Source organism: Osmia bicornis, chromosome 4, assembly GCF_907164935.1.
Source record: "Osmia bicornis bicornis chromosome 4, iOsmBic2.1, whole genome shotgun sequence".
Classification (NCBI taxonomy): Eukaryota; Metazoa; Arthropoda; class Insecta; order Hymenoptera; family Megachilidae; genus Osmia; species Osmia bicornis.
Genome location: NC_060219.1, coordinates 9,370,076 through 9,387,850, shown reverse-complemented (window position 1 = coordinate 9,387,850; position 17,775 = coordinate 9,370,076). Strand labels below are relative to the sequence as shown.

General features: G+C 40.4%; 1 protein-coding gene across 2 annotated transcripts in view; it reads left to right on the top strand.

Annotated features, from left to right (window-relative positions):
• The window catches only part of LOC114874744 (protein O-mannosyl-transferase TMTC1-like), a 147,899-nt gene that overhangs the window by 110,327 nt on the left and 19,797 nt on the right, over positions 1-17,775 (top strand). Inside the window, exons 8-10 of one of the 2 annotated variants that reach the window (XM_029184324.2) lie at positions 7,271-7,392; positions 7,576-7,740; positions 9,004-9,117. In XM_029184324.2, coding sequence (XP_029040157.2) covers positions 7,271-7,392; positions 7,576-7,740; positions 9,004-9,117 — 401 coding nt within the window. The remainder of the gene's footprint in view (positions 1-7,270; positions 7,393-7,575; positions 7,741-9,003; positions 9,118-17,775) is intronic. The other variant, XM_029184325.2, reaches the window with a different exon arrangement.

The window sequence follows — 17,775 nt, the reverse complement described above, 5'->3', positions numbered from 1 at the left end:
CTCTACTTTCTCAGATTCTACGATATTTCCTCCAGACTTGCTCGCTGTTAACAGAGTTTTACCTTGATTTGATACTGAATCAGTTGCTGAAGTCTCTTCTTTCGTCTTCTCTTTAAGACTATCCTGTTTTACACCCGTATCTAATAATCTCTCGATACCGGATTTATCTTCAGCAACAATTTTTTGCTTATTTTCTTCAAAAGAAGGTTTTAAAATTTCAATTTCACTTTCTTCTCCAGGTATTTTTAAAGGATGCTGGTTATTTTCTGCAGAATGTGGAACCGTCTGATGAGTAGCTTCGCGTGGTTTGCTCAAATCCGGGTGCAAATCGGAAACCTCGATTTTATCTTGATTATCAACACCTGTGGACGCGTCGTTTGTAATTGCTGCAGCCGTGCCATCGTTATTCACGTTCTCAGCTGACCGTGCTTCGGCTGTATTACCTCCTCTCCAACGAATCGCTTTGTTTACGTCTCCTAGTTTCACGTTCGCTTCAACAGATGTATCAGACGATACGTCGCTTCTTTGGGAAGAACTAGGACTTCCTGTTAGAATACTGCCGATGGTTGATAAGCTTCCAACTTGTCCCACATTCTTATCAGGTACCATGGTTTCATCCTTGTTCGTGTTTTGTTCTAATGCAATGGTTTTCACATTTGCAGGTTTAATTAAACCATTATCAGAAGTCTGATCATTTTTATTTAATTTTCTCCATATTTCACCATTGTTTTCAGATTGTTTTGAAAGATTCTCTCCTTCTTTGCTATTTTTTAAAATTAGACCGCTTTCTTTAGAGATTGCAATGTCTTCACTTGATTCTTTTTTTGCAATGACTTTTGTTGCCGACAGATCGCTCTTTTGTAAATCACTTGGTGCTTTAAGGTATGTGTTCTCAATGGAAGATCCAGTTTCTTTGTATTTGCTGCTCCTTTCAGTGCTAGTTTCAGCCCATCCAATCTTAATAGGTTTCTTTTGGAGAAGTTTGTTGTTTCTCATCGACTGATCATTTTTATCTTCCTTGCCTAATATCGTAGACTCTTTATCATCTTTCTGTGCAGGAATATTAATATCTGCCCATCCTTTTTTCCGCCACATATTACTCTCGGGTAACTGAAGTTCCTCGTTACGTTTAATGTCACTATGCTCCCATGGATTGACTGCTTCCAAAACCCATGGCCCAGATTCTTTTCCTTCCGAATCTTCTGGTGGCAGGTTCTTTTCGTTTAGACCGTCAGGAACAGCTTCTGTAGTGTGCAGATTGCTTGACCACAGAAAACCTCTCTCTGGACTCCACCATAAGCTCTCTGTTCCAGGGTTAGTTTCTTTTAGAATTCCTGCTTCAAGTCCTTGCTCTTCCCATTGCACCGTTTTGCCTCCTTTCAGATCTTCTGGATCAAGCATCTCTTTTTCAGAATCCTTAGATATACTTTTGTTAATATCAACATCTTTGGCTTCCACTTTCAATTCTTTTGAATCTCCTAATCCAACTTCTCCAATTTGTACGCTCTGTTTCTCAGATTGGTTAGACTTCGAACCCTTCATTTTGAGGCCTCCCTCCTTTAAATTCTTTTCTAACCCTTCAACTTTAAGTTCTTTCTCTTCTGAATTCAGCAACTTTCCTTTCCCAGCATCTACATCCTTCTCTATCCATTCCCGTTCTTGAGGCTTCTCAACCCCAATTTCCATCAATTCTATCTCTCCCAAACCCTTCCTCTCACTTTCAACTTGAACCCCCTTCTTCTCCGACTCCTCTGGCTTTCCTTTTATGGCCCATCCCTGTTTTTGAGGCTTATGAACCTTCACTTCCTTCTCTCCCAAACCCTGCTTTTCACCTTCAACTTGAACCTCCTTCTTCCCTAACCCTTCTGGCTTGCCTATCATGGCCCATCCTTGTCCTTGAGGCTTCTCAACCTCAATCTCCTTTAATTCTATATCTCCGAAACCTTTTTTTTCACTTTCATCTTGAACCTCCTTCTTCCCTAACCCTTCTGGCTTGCCTATCATGGCCCATCCCTGCCCTTGAGGCTTCTCAACCTCAATCTCCTTTAATTCTATATCTCCCAACCTTTTTTTTCACTTTCATCTTGAACCTCCTTCTTCTCCGACTCTTCTGGCTTTTCATTTATGGCCCATCCCTGTTCTTGAGGCTTTTGAACCTTCACTTCCTTCTCTCCCAAACCCTGCTTTTCACTTTCATCTTGAACCTCCTTCTTCCCTAACCCTTCTGGCTTGCCTATCATGGCCCATCCCTGCCCTTGAGGCTTCTCAACCTCAATCTCCTTTAATTCTATATCTCCCAAACCTTTTTTTTCACCTTCATCTTGAACCTCCTTCTTCTCCGACTCTTCTGGCTTTCATTTATGGCCCATCCCTGTTCTTGAGGCTTTTGAACCTTCACTTCCTTCTCTCCCAAACCCTGCTTTTCACCTTCAACTTGAACCTCCTTCTTCCCTAACCCTTCTGGCTTGCCTATCATGGCCCATCCCTGCCCTTGAGGCTTCTCAACCTCAATCTCCTTTAATCCTATATCTCCCAAACCTTTTTTTTCACTTTCATCTTGAACCTCCTTCTTCTCCGACTCTTCTGGCTTTTCATTTATGGCCCATCCCTGTTCTTGAGGCTTTTGAACCTTCACTTCCTTCTCTCCCAAACCCTGCTTTTCACCTTCAACTTGAACCTCCTTCTTCTCTAACCCTTCTGGCTTGCCTATCATGGCCCATCCCTGCCCTTGAGGCTTCTCAACCTCAATCTCCTTTAATTCTATATCTCCCAAACCTTTTTTTTCACTTTCATCTTGAACCTCCTTCTTCTCCGACTCTTCTGGCTTTTCATTTATGGCCCATCCCTGTTCTTGAGGCTTTTGAACCTTCACTTCCTTCTCTCCCAAACCCTGCTTTTCACCTTCAACTTGAACCTCCTTCTTCCCTAACCCTTCTGGCTTGCCTATCATGGCCCATCCCTGCCCTTGAGGCTTCTCAACCTCAATCTCCTTTAATTCTATATCTCCCAAACCTTTTTTTTCACTTTCATCTTGAACCTCCTTCTTCCCTAACCCTTCCGGCTTGCCTATCATGGCCCATCCCTGCCCTTGAGGCTTTTGAACCTTCACTTCCTTCTCTCCCAAACCCTGCTTTTCACCTTCAACTTGAACCTCCTTCTTCCCTAACCCTTCTGGCTTGCCTATCATGGCCCATCCTTGCCCTTGAGGCTTCTCAACCTCAATCTCCTTTAATTCTATATCTCCCAAACCTTGTCTTTCACTTTCATCTTGAACCTTCTTCTTCTCCGACTCTTCTGGCGTGTCATTCATCCCCCATCCCAGTATTTGAGGCTTTCCAACCTTTACTTCTTTCTCTCCCAAACCCTGCTTCTCATTTTCAACTTCAACCTCCTTCTTTTCTGACTCTTCTGGCTTTTTGTTCATGGCCCATCTCAGTTCGTGAGGTTTCTCAACCTGAATCTCCTTCAATTTTATTTCACCCAACCCTTGCTTTTCACTTTGAACTGTAACTTCCATCTTTTCAGTCTCTTCTGGCTTTCCTATCATGGCCCATCCCTGTCTTTGAGGCTTCTCAACCTCAATCTCCTTTAATTCTATCTCTCCCAAACCCTTTTTCCCACTTTCAACTTGAACCTTCTTCTTCTCAGTCGCTTCTGGTTTTTCTATCATGGCCCATCCGAGTTTTTGAGGCTTTTCAACCTTCACTTCTTTCTCTCCCAAACCCTGCTTCTCACGTTCAACTTGAACCTCTTTCTTCTCGGTCTCATCTGGCTTTTCTTTCTGGTGCCATCCCTGATCTTCAGGCTTATGAATCTCAAGCTTCTTAGCTTTCTTTTCTTCCGAATTCTTCTCCTCCCTTTGCTCTTGAATTTTCATTTTTTCAGCCATTCCTGACTTTGATTTTTTAAGAAGTAAATCCTTCATTTCCGGTTTCTCTTTGTCAGACTCTTTTAGCCTTATTTCTGTGCTTTGCTTTTTGATTTGTTCAGATTCCCATCTTCCTGTTTTGATATTCTTTTCTTCTTCATTTTTTTTCCTGTTGGCTTCTTCTAGTTCCCTATTTTTAAATGATTCCATATATTTGTTCCTTTCTATGTCCTGCAGGCCCAGCATCTGTTGTTCTGGACTGGCTGGTTTAAGGCCCTGATTATTCCAGTGGTCACTGCTTGGTTTCCACCATCCCGCATCTTCTGTTTTCAATACCTGTTGTCTTAGATTCTGTTTCCAATGTCTGTTTTCGTCTGGAATTTCTGCGTTCCATTTTCTTACCTCAAAATCATCTCCACTGGATAATTTCTCTTTTGAATCCTTCAGAGGCTTGTACATCTTCCAACCTCTTGGTCCATGTTCCTGTTTCCTCGAATCTTCTATTCTTGTCTTTCCTGCTGCAATTTTTTCTTTTTGCAAATTGTTCTCTTCTTTTTCTTTACTTTCTCTATTTCTCTGGGGGTCCTTTTGTTCTATGTTACTCTTCCACATGTGACTCCTTGCTCCTCCTGATTCATCTTTTTCTGATTTCTTTTCTTCAGAAGATATTGATTTGTCTTCACCGCGTTCAAGGATCTTCTTATTAATAATTATAATTCGATGTTTCCCATCATTTTTTCCCTGTATTTTATCCGATTGCTTGGTACTCCATAAAGTTTTTATTCTGTCATCGCTTGTTTCTTTTGATGGTTTCTCCAACTGTATCTTTTTGGAGCTATGTTCCCTCTCTGCCTTCACTTTTTCGTCCTCTTCTCTCCAGCCCTTAAGTTTTAACATTTCTGGCAATTCATCTACTTTTTCACTACCTCTTCTATTACTTATATATCGATTGCTCTCGTACATTTTATCACGGGCTTTATGACCATGTAGCATTGTACCATACTGTCCAGTACCCTTATGTTTGTATTTTGAACCATGCTCCAATTCATCCAGCAAGAGAAGTGGATCGGAATCAAACAAAGTTTTGTGTTTTAAATATTTATTTATCATCTCCTCTTCTTCTTTAGCTTTTCTATCGTCTGAAGAATCCAACGATTTTTCACTTTTATTTCGTATACCTTCCAAACTTCTACTACTCTCTTCACTCTTTTTCAAATTATCCTCATTGATTTTCCAATTTTTTACATTCAATCCACTGTTCTTCCACTGTGAGTTCCTTTCTCGTTTCCAATCTATCCTTGATCCCTCGTTTCCTTTTATTTCTTTCAAATTTTCTTTCTTCCAGCCAGTGTTCCATTGCGACGTAGGCAATTTTTGCATCCTCCAACGGGCACTGGCATCTTCATTTTTGATTTTCTTCCCGCGATTCGACCACTCAGGTCCTTCCTTCCAGCGTAAGTTTGTTCCGCTACTGATCCATTGTCCATTTCGTTGCTGGCTTTGAATTATCGCGCTTCTGCCTGGAGCCAATGATTCTGAATATTCTTCTGAACTGGCTGGTAGCAGGTACATGTACCAATTATCGTTGATTGATTTGTCACCAAGTTTCTCTGCTTGGTCTAATCTCGTGTATTTCGCGTCGTCTGACGTGAAGGAATCCCAATAGGGATCTCGATGCAATGATATTTGCTCGTTAGACTTCAATTTTGACGCTCTTAGACTTCTCAGCCATTCTAATAACGGAGACACTTCACTTTGCTTCTTCCTGTCCTTTTCCTGTGTTTTGGTTGCAAATGTTTTCATAATCATTCGAATAATATCATAGATAAATTTTAATAGGAATTAAAATGGCAATAAATTGAAAATATATAACGTTGTACTGTCAGCTAGATTAAAACTCTTTTGAAAATTATTTGTAACATTAAAAACTGTCGAAGATCAAAATATAATGATGACTCGTTGTTGAATAAAATGAAAGTATCGCATGATTTATTCAATGTATCTAGAATGTATTAATCAACACAATGATTTCGCTACATCTAAAGTGAAATAAAACGAGTGTAGGTGCTTTAAATTCCCTGTGCAACGTCGACGAATCTTTGATCATCTTTGATCTATCCAAACATACCTCTGCGTCAGGAAGCAACCCTCCCCAATCAGTTCCGCTCGAAGTCTTTTGCGCTGATCCCGTTTCCTGGAAGCTTAATCCAGCCTCTTTGCTTCGTGATTTCTGCTGTCCAACCTCCAAAGAACGTTTCGTTTGAACATTTCTCGAAGCAGCTTCTACATCGGTGACGTGCGACCGTTTCACTGTTGTTTCAACGCCCACCCGTTTCTCTGTTTGCCCATTCGATTTCTTTTGCTGCTGAATCTCCGACGAGACGGCAACAGAGCAGAAGAGAAGTGATAAAAGTATCGTTGGTATCTTCATCTTCGCCGTATCATTGAACACTGTTATCGATCTTAGCTGATTCGTCGATTATATATACTGTTTGCTGCAATTGTAAAAACAGTCTGCACGTGAAACGTGCGCGATTGTTGTTCCAGCTCGATGTGTACCAATTCGTTCCCGTTGTTCCGCTTCTATTCCCGGGAATCACTTTCGGAACATCATGTACTTTAGGTGACACTTTGAAGATGAATTGCAATTTTTGCAAACGTCTCTTCGTTGATCATAAATCATAAGTCATTAAGGTTCTGCAATGGAACGGAATTTTAACAACTGAGCTGTTTAATTGCTCCAATGTTATGATCATTTTACCATACTTAGCGTGTATGGCGTTAATTAAATTATTATTATTATTGTTCCGTACGATAATGGAGGTTACTCGCCGGGTAGATAGCTATGTATGCTAAGGGGTTAATAATGAATTTTCATGAAATTTACCATCCGTAGTCAATGTTATTTATAATTAATTTTGACAGAGAAACATAGCAGTCTGGTTACGTGTAAAACTCGAAATTCGAAATAATGGGAGAACAAAAGGTACGAGAATTAATCCCAATTAATATTGTAGGAAGGAAAGAGGTGGATTGAATCGCTGGGTCAGTATTCGTCCTAAATTTTTCCTTCATTGCTACTTTAATTTATTATGTTGTCTGTACCATCAGTGATTGCTGGTTTCTTCAGATTTATATTTGAAAACGTTTGCCATGCGTTTATAATTCTTTGAAGTATCTCGATCCACGACACAGTTTTTCAATTTTCGTTGAAACAAGTTGAAGCAGGAACGAAACGAAACGTAAGAGGAAACGTTGCGATCTTTGTAAGAGAAAAGTATTATATATTTAGCATACTGATAGAGGGGAAACGCAACATTGTGCGGGAACTGGGAACAGTTTCATTCTAAGGTGAAACTCTTTTCATCGCATTTAACGCAACAACCTGCATTTCATTTTCAGCAACAGAGGCACCCGCCTCTTCTCCTTGGTTGGATGTTCCTGGTACTCCCGTTCCTGCCCGCATCCAATCTTTTTATTACCGTTGGATTCGTCGTCGCGGAACGGGTGCTCTACATGCCCAGGTAACTACTAATTTATCCTCACCCTTTGTAATTTTAAAAGTCAAAGAAGACCGTCGGGTCCTAGCAGAAAATTAAACGCTGCGAAAACTTGCTAATCAGACTTCTACCGAACACGGTTGTTATTCATATTTTGTCATATATTAATAAATATCAATAAAAAATGAAGAACTAATAATCTTACAGTGTCGGATGGATCCTACTGGTCGTGTACGGGATGCAAATCAGCTGGACGGCTATTCCCCGAAGAAGAAGTCTGATCACAACGGGGATAGTTCTACTCCTGCTGTTAGGATGTTATAGAACGGTTCTTAGAAACCGAGATTGGACTTCAAGAGAAACTTTGCTCAGGTTAGTGAAACGCTATATTCGAATCGATCGTCCAACTGTTAGTAATTAATATAATTAGAGATGCAATCTGTCTCTTTACACATTTCAACCTGTCGAACGCATCTTAAAAAAGGCATTGACGTCTTTCTTCGTTTTAATTACGAGTAAACTTTGCACCCGTTCAAACGCAAATAGTTTATTTTTCATCGTGCACCGAGGCTGTCATAACATTGGTCCGATAACGATCGCGTCGATAATAGAACGAATCGCGTTGAGGAAACAGACGCGCATATTCGTGTACCCGTCGGTGAAGATGATGTAAAGGAACTCGCAACGTCGCCTTCCTTTATTTACAATTGAAAGTGGCGCTTACACGAATTTCATCTTTTCGAATTCACGGATCCAGAATTTTCGCCGTGATAGAAGATTTCGGAGCGCGACCGTGTTTCTTGGGACGCGTGAAAAATTCATGAACCTTTCGTTCCTTAGAAATTCGTCAGGAAGTGTGTCGACGCTTTTTGCAATAAATTTTTTAAGAAATCGCAGCATTCTAACATTCCATATAGCTCTCATTTAAAAAAATCTTGATTTTGCGAAGAGCAAATTGAATCCCAGTGCTTGCTTCGACAGATACGTTAGTCAAAATCTAAAATTAATTCCCTTTAGTAGAAACTTCCTTTATTTCTACACTTTTCTATTCCGATACCTGTCGTTTCAAATTCTGTACTTCGAGTCTATTCTCTTCTAAAATTTCTTCCTTTGGATCTTTCGATCTGAATACATACCTTCTTGTTCTAATCCTTCGATCCAACTTCCCTTTTCTCTAATCATTCTATTCCAAAGTTCTCTTCTTACAAAATCATCCCTCTTAATTCAGGTCAATTTGTTCTGCATTAACGTTACTCTACAATTCTTCCCTGCTTATCTCTGATTCTTCGATAAATCATCGATATTCAAAAAAAAGAAAAAATAGGATAAATTATCGCTAGAAGTTTCCTCTCGGTTAGTTCGTGCAGCCGTATTCATGGGAGGGTGGGTTCTAAATTCGTCGAATCGCAAAGTAATTCGAGGAAGATTTACGTCAGGCTTTTCTGCCACCAGTGGAACAACGCGGCTGGCATAGCGCCAGGCTGGCGCTTGCACCTACGTACACGTGTATAAACCAGCTAAGCTAAAGTCGCGCGGAAGCGATTCGCTTCGAATGTGACCAACAGAATGGATAAACGTTGATGACGAAAGAAAAATCGAGACGTCTCATCTGACCTTAACACGTTGTTGTTGCAGAGCTGGTCTACGGTCTCTTCCGCACAACGCCAAGATGCACTACAACTTCGCCAACTTCCTCAGGGACATGTCGCAACCGAACCGTGCGATCCTGCATTACCAGCTGGCCCTTTGGTAAGTAACCCTCCTGTACACGTCGATGTTGCGCATTCCGCTCGAAAGCACCGGAAATACGACGTCACCGGCCTCTTAGCGGCGACGCAGTTCATGTAGAAGCTTTCGAAAACGCTGCCAGCAAATAGAGACACGCTTTCACCGGATTCAAGAGATTTCACCTGAAAGGGCTGGGATGCGTTCTGGCAAGTGGGGGGTGAAATTGTGTAGGGAGCTTGAAAGAAGTTTCACCAACGGAAATGAAGGCTTATACATTTTTTTTTTCTCTCCTTCTTCCGGAAGTTTCGAGAGAATTCGGGAATTTTAGTTGAGACATTTTCAATCGTCAAAAGTGGAAAAATTGAATGAAGAAATTAAGGGTTTGGGAATCAAATGGCGCCACTTTTTTCTATCTCGAGCACTTACTTTCTCTAGGATACATCGCGCTAAGTCAAATACTAAAAAGATAAATAGCTGGAGAAAAATAAAAATATTGACACAGCGAGACGAATGTTTACCGAAGAATGTAAAGAGAGGAAACAGGTTAAAGAGATGGGCAAACAGACATGATTAACTAAAGAAATAATTTTCTTCCGTGGTAATGAAATCTTAAGAACACAGACTGGGTGTTTATGGACAAAAGATACGAATACTATCTTTACAAACACTCGCACAAAAAATGCTTCACAAAAATGCTTCTATCTTTGAACTTGTCTCGGATGAATTAATTTAACTTCTGATCATTTGAGAAAACAGACGGTCATTGGTAGCTTGTATAAACTAATATACTCACCGATACTTTTCACGTTTCAATCGGTCGATCCCCTGCAGTGTTTCGTAACTGATCTTACAACATCGAGCCACCTTAATTGCCTCTCGTTACGATTAATTCGAAGAGAATCGTTATTTCTTCAACAGAGTTATTCCTTGAAGTAATCGTACGAGTGTCGCGTACCAACGGTTTCGTTTCTTTTTTCGTTGTTGCCTTTGGTATCCTTTTTAGCTGGAGGGATGACTACGCCCGGCAAGGAGCGCGTTTATCAAAGCGGTGTAAGAGGTTTACTGACAGCGACTGGTATTCCGATAATGAAAATTCCACTTCCCCGTTCACGCGAATCCTTTTGAAGTCGACGCTTCAATGAACCGTTCCCTCGCTCTTTTTCCTTCGAACAAGGCCACCACTTCGTGTGTTCATTTTTTTGTTTTTTATATTTCTGTTTTGTTTTTTTGTCATCAGCCTGGGTCATATTTCAGCAAGACGAAGTTTCAGCTGGGTGGAAAATTTGATTCACGGTTTTGAGTAAATTCGTTAGCGCGTTGTTTTATCTGTGCCATGTGAATAACCCGAGACAATCGACGAGACGTGTTAAGTCGTTCGAAAAATTGTGATTTTAAGGTTTTATTATTAAGTGATGATAACCTTGCAATATTTTTGGATTCGAACGTGGGTTGGACTTTCGTTTGCGTCACCGTATTTTGTAATTGTAGCCTTGGGAAATTAATAAAATTCGAACGATGTTCTGATGTAGGAAGAAATATATTTGTCACATTGAGTTAACCGATTATTCTCTTAGGATATTTCTCAGAAGTTTGATCTACAAATTTCCTTTTTTTAAAATATAATTCTTAAATAATAATCAAATAATTGAAAGCATTGATCCTCTTTTTCCAAGATATTTATTAATCATTCGAATTTACTTGCAGCATATTTCAATTCCATCTCTACTAACAAGTCGTTATTTAAAATCACCTGCTGCCTATGTATACGTATACATCTAACGCACGCATATGCAAATATCGCCATGCGTTGACGACTCGTCGTGTCAGGGCACAAGTGTGTAAAACAATTGAAAATTAATTTCGTTGCTGCGTACGCTTGACACGTACAATCTTTTTTTTTTTTTTTCGAAATCGATGAGCCACTGAAAATAACAATACACTCGAGACAAGTCGGAAGGTTTTTCGTTTATTAAATTTTATCGGGTATTAATTAGAATCGTTATCGAAACTGACAATTCCACTTCGTTGTTAATTGCATTCGACATTAATATCGAGCAAATGAAAACATTTCATAAATTTGTGTTGTTGTTAAATTGAGTACGTACAAGTTAGTAAAATTAGTAAAATTTCGGTTTCGCTTTTTGAGGGTTGAAAAATTTGTATAGAAATTCCGTGAAATTCACTTACCCCATTGTCGTCGTTCATCCTCAGCAAACCACTATTCAAAGATCTCTTTTAAGCCTTCACGCCCATCTGTCGTATAAAAAAAGGAACAGCAAAAAATGAGGTGATTTGGTAGTTTTGATAGATGGTGTTCAAAAAGTAGATCGTATATTTGAAAGAAAAGGCGAGAAGAATGGATAGGGGAAGAAAAAGTGCAGACATCATATTTTTGCGATTGAACATGCGCTGGGGATGAAAAGAAAACGAACAGCAACGGGTACCATTGAAAGTAGAGAATACCCCATCATATGGAAGAATAATATTTGGTTAACGAGTAATTTTAGATGGAAAGCAATGTAGATTGTCATACTTACACGCAAAAAATGTGATTAAGCAAACAGGAACAATCAACGAAACGGGATCGTAGAAACTCAACATCTATTCCGATTTGGATAGAAAGTGATATAAATGGAAATTTTAAATAAAACTTCATACAGGAACTTTTTCATACAAAAGAATAGAAGAGGAAAAATTAAATTAGCGGAAAAAGATTTTATTCGAAAAGGTTTCGAAATTTTCTCACTTTTATTTCCAGATATGTAAACAGGAGAAGTGCAAATATCAATTTGAACATTGACGTATTCGTTATCAACGGGCCAGACGGCCTTCTGAAAATTTCGTCATTCTTGAATTGCAGTTCAATTTGGAAGGAAAACATTGATCAAAATTTGGGTGTGATTAATTCGTGAAAAAATTAAAAGCCACTTGTAACCTTCTTCGTTTCGGTCACCCAATATTTTTTGATTACATTTTCTCAAAAACTCGTCTCGTTCGTCATTAAATGGGTGCTTTGCAAATAATTGTATCAAAGATGATTCGACGAAGATGCATCTTTCATGAAAGATGAAACGAAGTTCGAAATCAACTTGGAACTCATGAATACGCGCTTCCATTGTAAACGAGGAGATTCCTATCGAATGGACACAGACATGCTCTATTCTGAAACGAGGAGGCGCATTCTCATCAGCATGGATATCGAGACGAAGAGGACACAGCAAGTTGGAAAGAATAGATTCGCCAGCTTCACAAGAGCACGAAAGGCTGAAGAATTTTAATCGGCCAACACTTTCATAATCTTCGCACGGCTCTGGTCGTGTTGCAATTCTTTTGTGACGTCTATCTACTGGGATGGGCAATGTTTATTAATGAAAGAGCCCGCTCGTACGTGTATCGAGGTTAATTGAAAAACACCGATCGAAATGCTGATAGCTCGGTTTGAAAGGTTCCGCTAACTTAGCATGCGACACGAGGAAAAAATTATATTCGAAAGAGTCTTTTCGAGTGTCAAAGAAATCCACGCCTCATACGGAAAGCAATTTGATCGAGCTGGAATTAATAATTCATAGAGAATTCGATATTCGCTTTTAAGATTTCAAAGCATCGATATTCGCCGGTTGTGGAAAGCAACCCTTATTATAATAGCTATCCAATCTTTCGATCGAATAAATTGAGACAAGTTTCAAAGGTGTTAATTTCGTGTCATCGGAAATTGATTCTTTTAATTAATTTATTATTCAGTCATTTGAAATAACATCCGTCACGATGGACGTGATTTCCAGTGTCCTAAAAAGTAAAATCAGTGTCGCAAAATGTTCGCGTTGCAACCGCGATATCGCGCCATTCCCTTGAACCATTTCGAAATTTCCTGCGCCATGAAGAAGTGCGCGCACTGCCAGACCAAGGCCGCAGGAAGCCAACAAAAGTGCATTAATTAGCCACAGGTTGGGCGGCGGTGCACGAGATGAAGTGGTAACCGCTTCGCTTCTCTTTCTTCTTTCTTTCCTCTTCGTCTATTTCCTGCTGTTCGACTCGTGCTACCTATTCCTCTCTATCCCGTCTTCACTCGGTTTCCCTCTTTCTTCTACCTTTTTCTTCCTCAGCAAACCGCAAGCCACTTCTTACGGACGGGGCTAATGCAGCGCGTACTAAAGCCGGCTATCTTTGGCCGGGTCGAGCGCGTTCCTCGCGCTTAGCTAAGCTCGAAACGGCATCGATCATTACTGAATAGGGTGCTAGAGAGTTTCTACGATGAACTGATCGTCGACTACGGGAATAGAGTTCAGCTTCGAGTTTCGCTTTGATGTTTCGACGATCTCCTTCGTTTAGAATTACGATTTATCTTCTCGATACACAGCCCTGTTCAGCAATTCTGTCGGGTGAAATTTTATCACCGTCACGGTATTATTCATTCATTCGCGTAACTTACCGTCCCCGAGTGGCTTTATATTTTCGCGATTCAACAACGTGCAGTCGACGCAACAACGTTTCGATCCGATCGTCCGATAGTAATAATTATAAGCTCGCGCGATAAATATCAAAGTCATCGATTTATTTTTCGAGCCAGGCCATTATTCGACTTCAAATCTAAGCATCGACAGCTTTAATTCGCGATCGCGCGGTCTCTCGATCGGGCGATATTTATGGGCCGATCGGGGTTGTAAGCTTCGGCCTGTTTCAGCGCGCAAATTGTTCGATCGTTACGTAAACAAAGGTGAACAAAGCCTGGCGTGCAAATGCAACACTGGACGCGCATATATCACGGATATAATTGTAAAAATCCTTCGTTTCGTCGCACTAACGAGGCCCTACGCGGCGAGATTTATTTCCCGTTCGCGCGACTCGCGTTTACTCGCAACAGGGAACGATTTAATGCGGATATAATTGGATTTCAGCGAGCGAGACGCGACTGAAATTTCACGGAATTTCTACATAGAAAAAAGGTACAGTGCTGAGGTTTCGATCAACGTTGTACGAGGTGTGAAACTGTAACTGCGTCCACGGTTATCTCAGATACATCAGATTAAATGAAATTGGATTTCTTGTACAAAGCGTCGCGTCGGTAGAAACGGAGACTAATTCTATATGGAGAAACAACTGAAAATTATAGGATAAAGAGATTTATATGTGAAACTTCGTTTTATAAATACACTTTCAGAAATTGTTAGAAAATATCGAACAAAATTTCCTATCTTTCACCAGAGAATTGCAACATTACAAGGAAACAAAATTGATACACAATAATAATCCCCGGTTTCATCCCCTTTCGTTTGCTAATCATCAGTCTCATCACAATAACGTAATATTTGCCCGAGAGAATGCAATCAATCCGGTAAACACAGAGGAGAACGTGATTGATGGTAACAAAAAAAAGAGTGAGAGAGGGGGGTAGAAAGAGAAAGAGAGAGAGTAGAAACGATGCAGGCGAGAGGACGGTTGCAACCAGATGAAAATTGTACTTGGACGGTGCATTCTCGTTGGTCCAGTTGGGTCGCTTGTAGATCTCATTTCCTAGGCTCACGCCGACGACCGTCCTCTTCCATTCTGCCTTTCTTCCTCGCTCCGCATCCCCTCGACGCACAGCTTCCTCCAACCGAGCGGTATTAACTCTGAAAAATTGAACCTTCGACTAACTGCCAATTTCCTACGTTTGTTTCGCTCGGCAAATCGACGCTCGAGCATTCCTCTTTCGCTGACCCGCTCCGCTTCACCTGATTCGTACATATCGTTCCCGCAGCTCGTTAGAGAATTATTCTTTTCAAATGGTAAGAATAACTTGAAATTTTATCTTCATTAGAGCAATTTTCAATCTGCTTCTTTTTTTTTTAGAAGAAGAATGTACCTTCAAGTAGTTGAAGTATGTTTGATTTTTTAAAAATAATACTTTCAATGATAATTCTTTGAAATTCAAGAAAACATATTTCAACCGACGATGTTTACTATGATCAATGTTCATCGTCTTCGAATCACGTTGCTTAGAACTTTGTATATTTCACACGAGCAAATCTTTTTCCTTGTTGATGTGCCAGCAGGATGAATTAGTTTTCGATCAGACGCTCGAAATTTCCCCGAGGAGACATTGCTTGAAGTTGCCGACCCAACGGGAGCGGCGCATCAGCTAAGTAATTTAAAGTAGCCCGAGATTGACCCGGTCTGTGCGCCACTAATAATTGAGTGCCTCTGCTAGGGCGTCGGAGTTCCTCGAGGAGCGCCGGTGTGCAAGTCGTTTCGCGGCGGTGCTCGCAGTTGTTATTGCGTTCGCGGGAGCAATGGCTCCGGGTGTCTGGAGAATTGTCAGGGAAGAATGGAAAAGGGGTTGGACGGAGAGAAATACGTAGCGAGTCGATGAAATGCCGGCAGAATCGAGGAACGATGCTGCTCGTGTTTGCTTTTCATTCGTCGCGAACCTGTCCGTCTTCCCGAGACGTTTCCTCTCCTTCCTCGTCCTTTATCTTCTTCTCTGCCTTCGTTTCAAAAAGACACATTCTCGCGCAAGTTCCCTCGTTTTCTCCTTGTTTTCCACGAAACGTCCTCTGATTGCGTTTCGAATCTATTATTAACACTTGCTATTAACACAAAATTTAAAGGCACATTGAGTTACTTCGACACCTGCAGCGATTAGAATTTATAGACATGGCGATAGAGAACTTTGACACTTGCAGTGGCTAAAATTCTATAGTTGTACCAAGTTTATTTCCCCATTAGCAACAGAAATACAGAAAATCCGATAACACAATTAAAACCTTTGGCATTTCCCGAAAAGCGAACGTATCTAACGACAGTTCTTTGCACTTTGTCCCGGTCGCTAATTAAAGAGCTGCAAAAGCATCAGCGATGTATCGACGTTCGTATCAAGGACCTTTGTGTGCTCCCTCGCGTTAATGTCAAACATATTTCGCAGTAAAAAGTCAAGGTAGATCGTGGTGACGCGCGTCTGTTACCAACGGTGAATCGTGTACAAAGGTTTTCGTCGATGAATGTTTTACGATCCAGTAGAACGAAAGATAGGAAAACGGGGAAACGTGACGCGGGGTTTTGCCATCGTTATTATTGTTTGACGACGAACGAAACATGTATAAAGCTGGCGGAAGTTTTACAGGTGTGTTACGCGGTCTTCTATTCGCGATAATGCATTATGCGATTGCAATTTTACGACGGCCCGGTTTTACTATTATTCGAGGCTCGTGAATCGACGAGGGCCGTTCGACGCATAGATATACAGTCGGCGTTGCAGTAAATCAAGTGCGAGAAGGATCCATCGAATACGTTGATCCGCAATAAAAATTCTCGCCTGTGTCGTGGCTCGAAGTAGACGACTCAGCTGAATGAGAAGTATATTCTCGCTGCGAGATACTAATGCACACAGTTTTATTGTTTATCGATTTAACTGTTCAGCCATCCACTAGGCGATATAGGTGTCCAGAACCGTCTGCCTGTAGGAAATTCAATTTTCTTAGAGGCACTAGCGTAGAGGGAAGAATTTCAAACGTTTATTACATAGTTAAGTTAGATGTTAAGGTTTTATGTTGACATATACTTTATTTTAATTTAAACCATTGCAGTATATAGAAAAGCGTAGTACAGCAAAGTATTTTCCAAACTACATAGAGTTAATAACGATGAATTGAACAAACTTAATCTTCATAATATGAAAGAAGCGATAAATATTCATGAGGGTTGATAGCAATAATTATTCCGCGGTATGATGTGATCCGAATTCATGATATTCCGGGGGTTCATTTCAACGGATGAATAAAGACTGAAAACCGTTGAAATGTTAAACGCTGAATATATTAAAGTATTTCCTCTGCCACGCATGAATATACAAAACGGGTTAAATAGCAACATGTGCACGAACTTTCAATCGTCTTGTTTTTCTGACCGATTACGAAGAACGATAATAATCAGCGAACGTGTATCCATGGAATCATGCAAAACGAACATCAAGTATGTACGATAAATGTGTGGAGGCTATGTAGGATCGTGGTAGAGCATCGTAGAAACACTGTGGCCAATTTATTCATCAGCATTTCCGGAGGATGAACAATACCAATCTACAACATGACGCGTTCGTCGGTCTTTCCTAATACCAGCGAACATGCTCCTATCATTATTCGAAAACTACAATGATCTATTTACCTGTGGTAATGCTTTCAGAGAAAGGGTTGGTTCTCCATTTAGCCGATGATAATTGTCGGTTCTTCTTTCTCATTAGCCATCGAAGAGGTGATAAATTCAAGCACTAAATTTCGTGAAATTTTGGGTTATGCATGTTAGAAAAATTAGAAATTGAAATCAATTATATTTAAAATTTAAAAAATTTTGTTTTCTGAGATGATCAGAGTAAACGATAAAAGAGAGGAAAAAGGACGAAGCAGATATTAAAAATCATTATTAGCAACAGTCTCGTATTTCAATATGATTTCTAACCAGCAATAACCTCGCGTAGAACACCATTATGGCTGTATAATGGGAAGTTGGATTTGCTATACGACCAACCGAGTCCCTTCCTCTTCATTGCTGCTTTATCTCTGCCGCTTTCTGTCCTCGCTATCCAGCTTTGTCGTTGCCTTAACTTTACGATCCGCTGCAACCATAAACTCGGTCTATCGAAAATTACGACGGGATATCCTGCAAGAACCGAACTACGTGGAACTGCCATCAAGGAAGTTTTCCCGA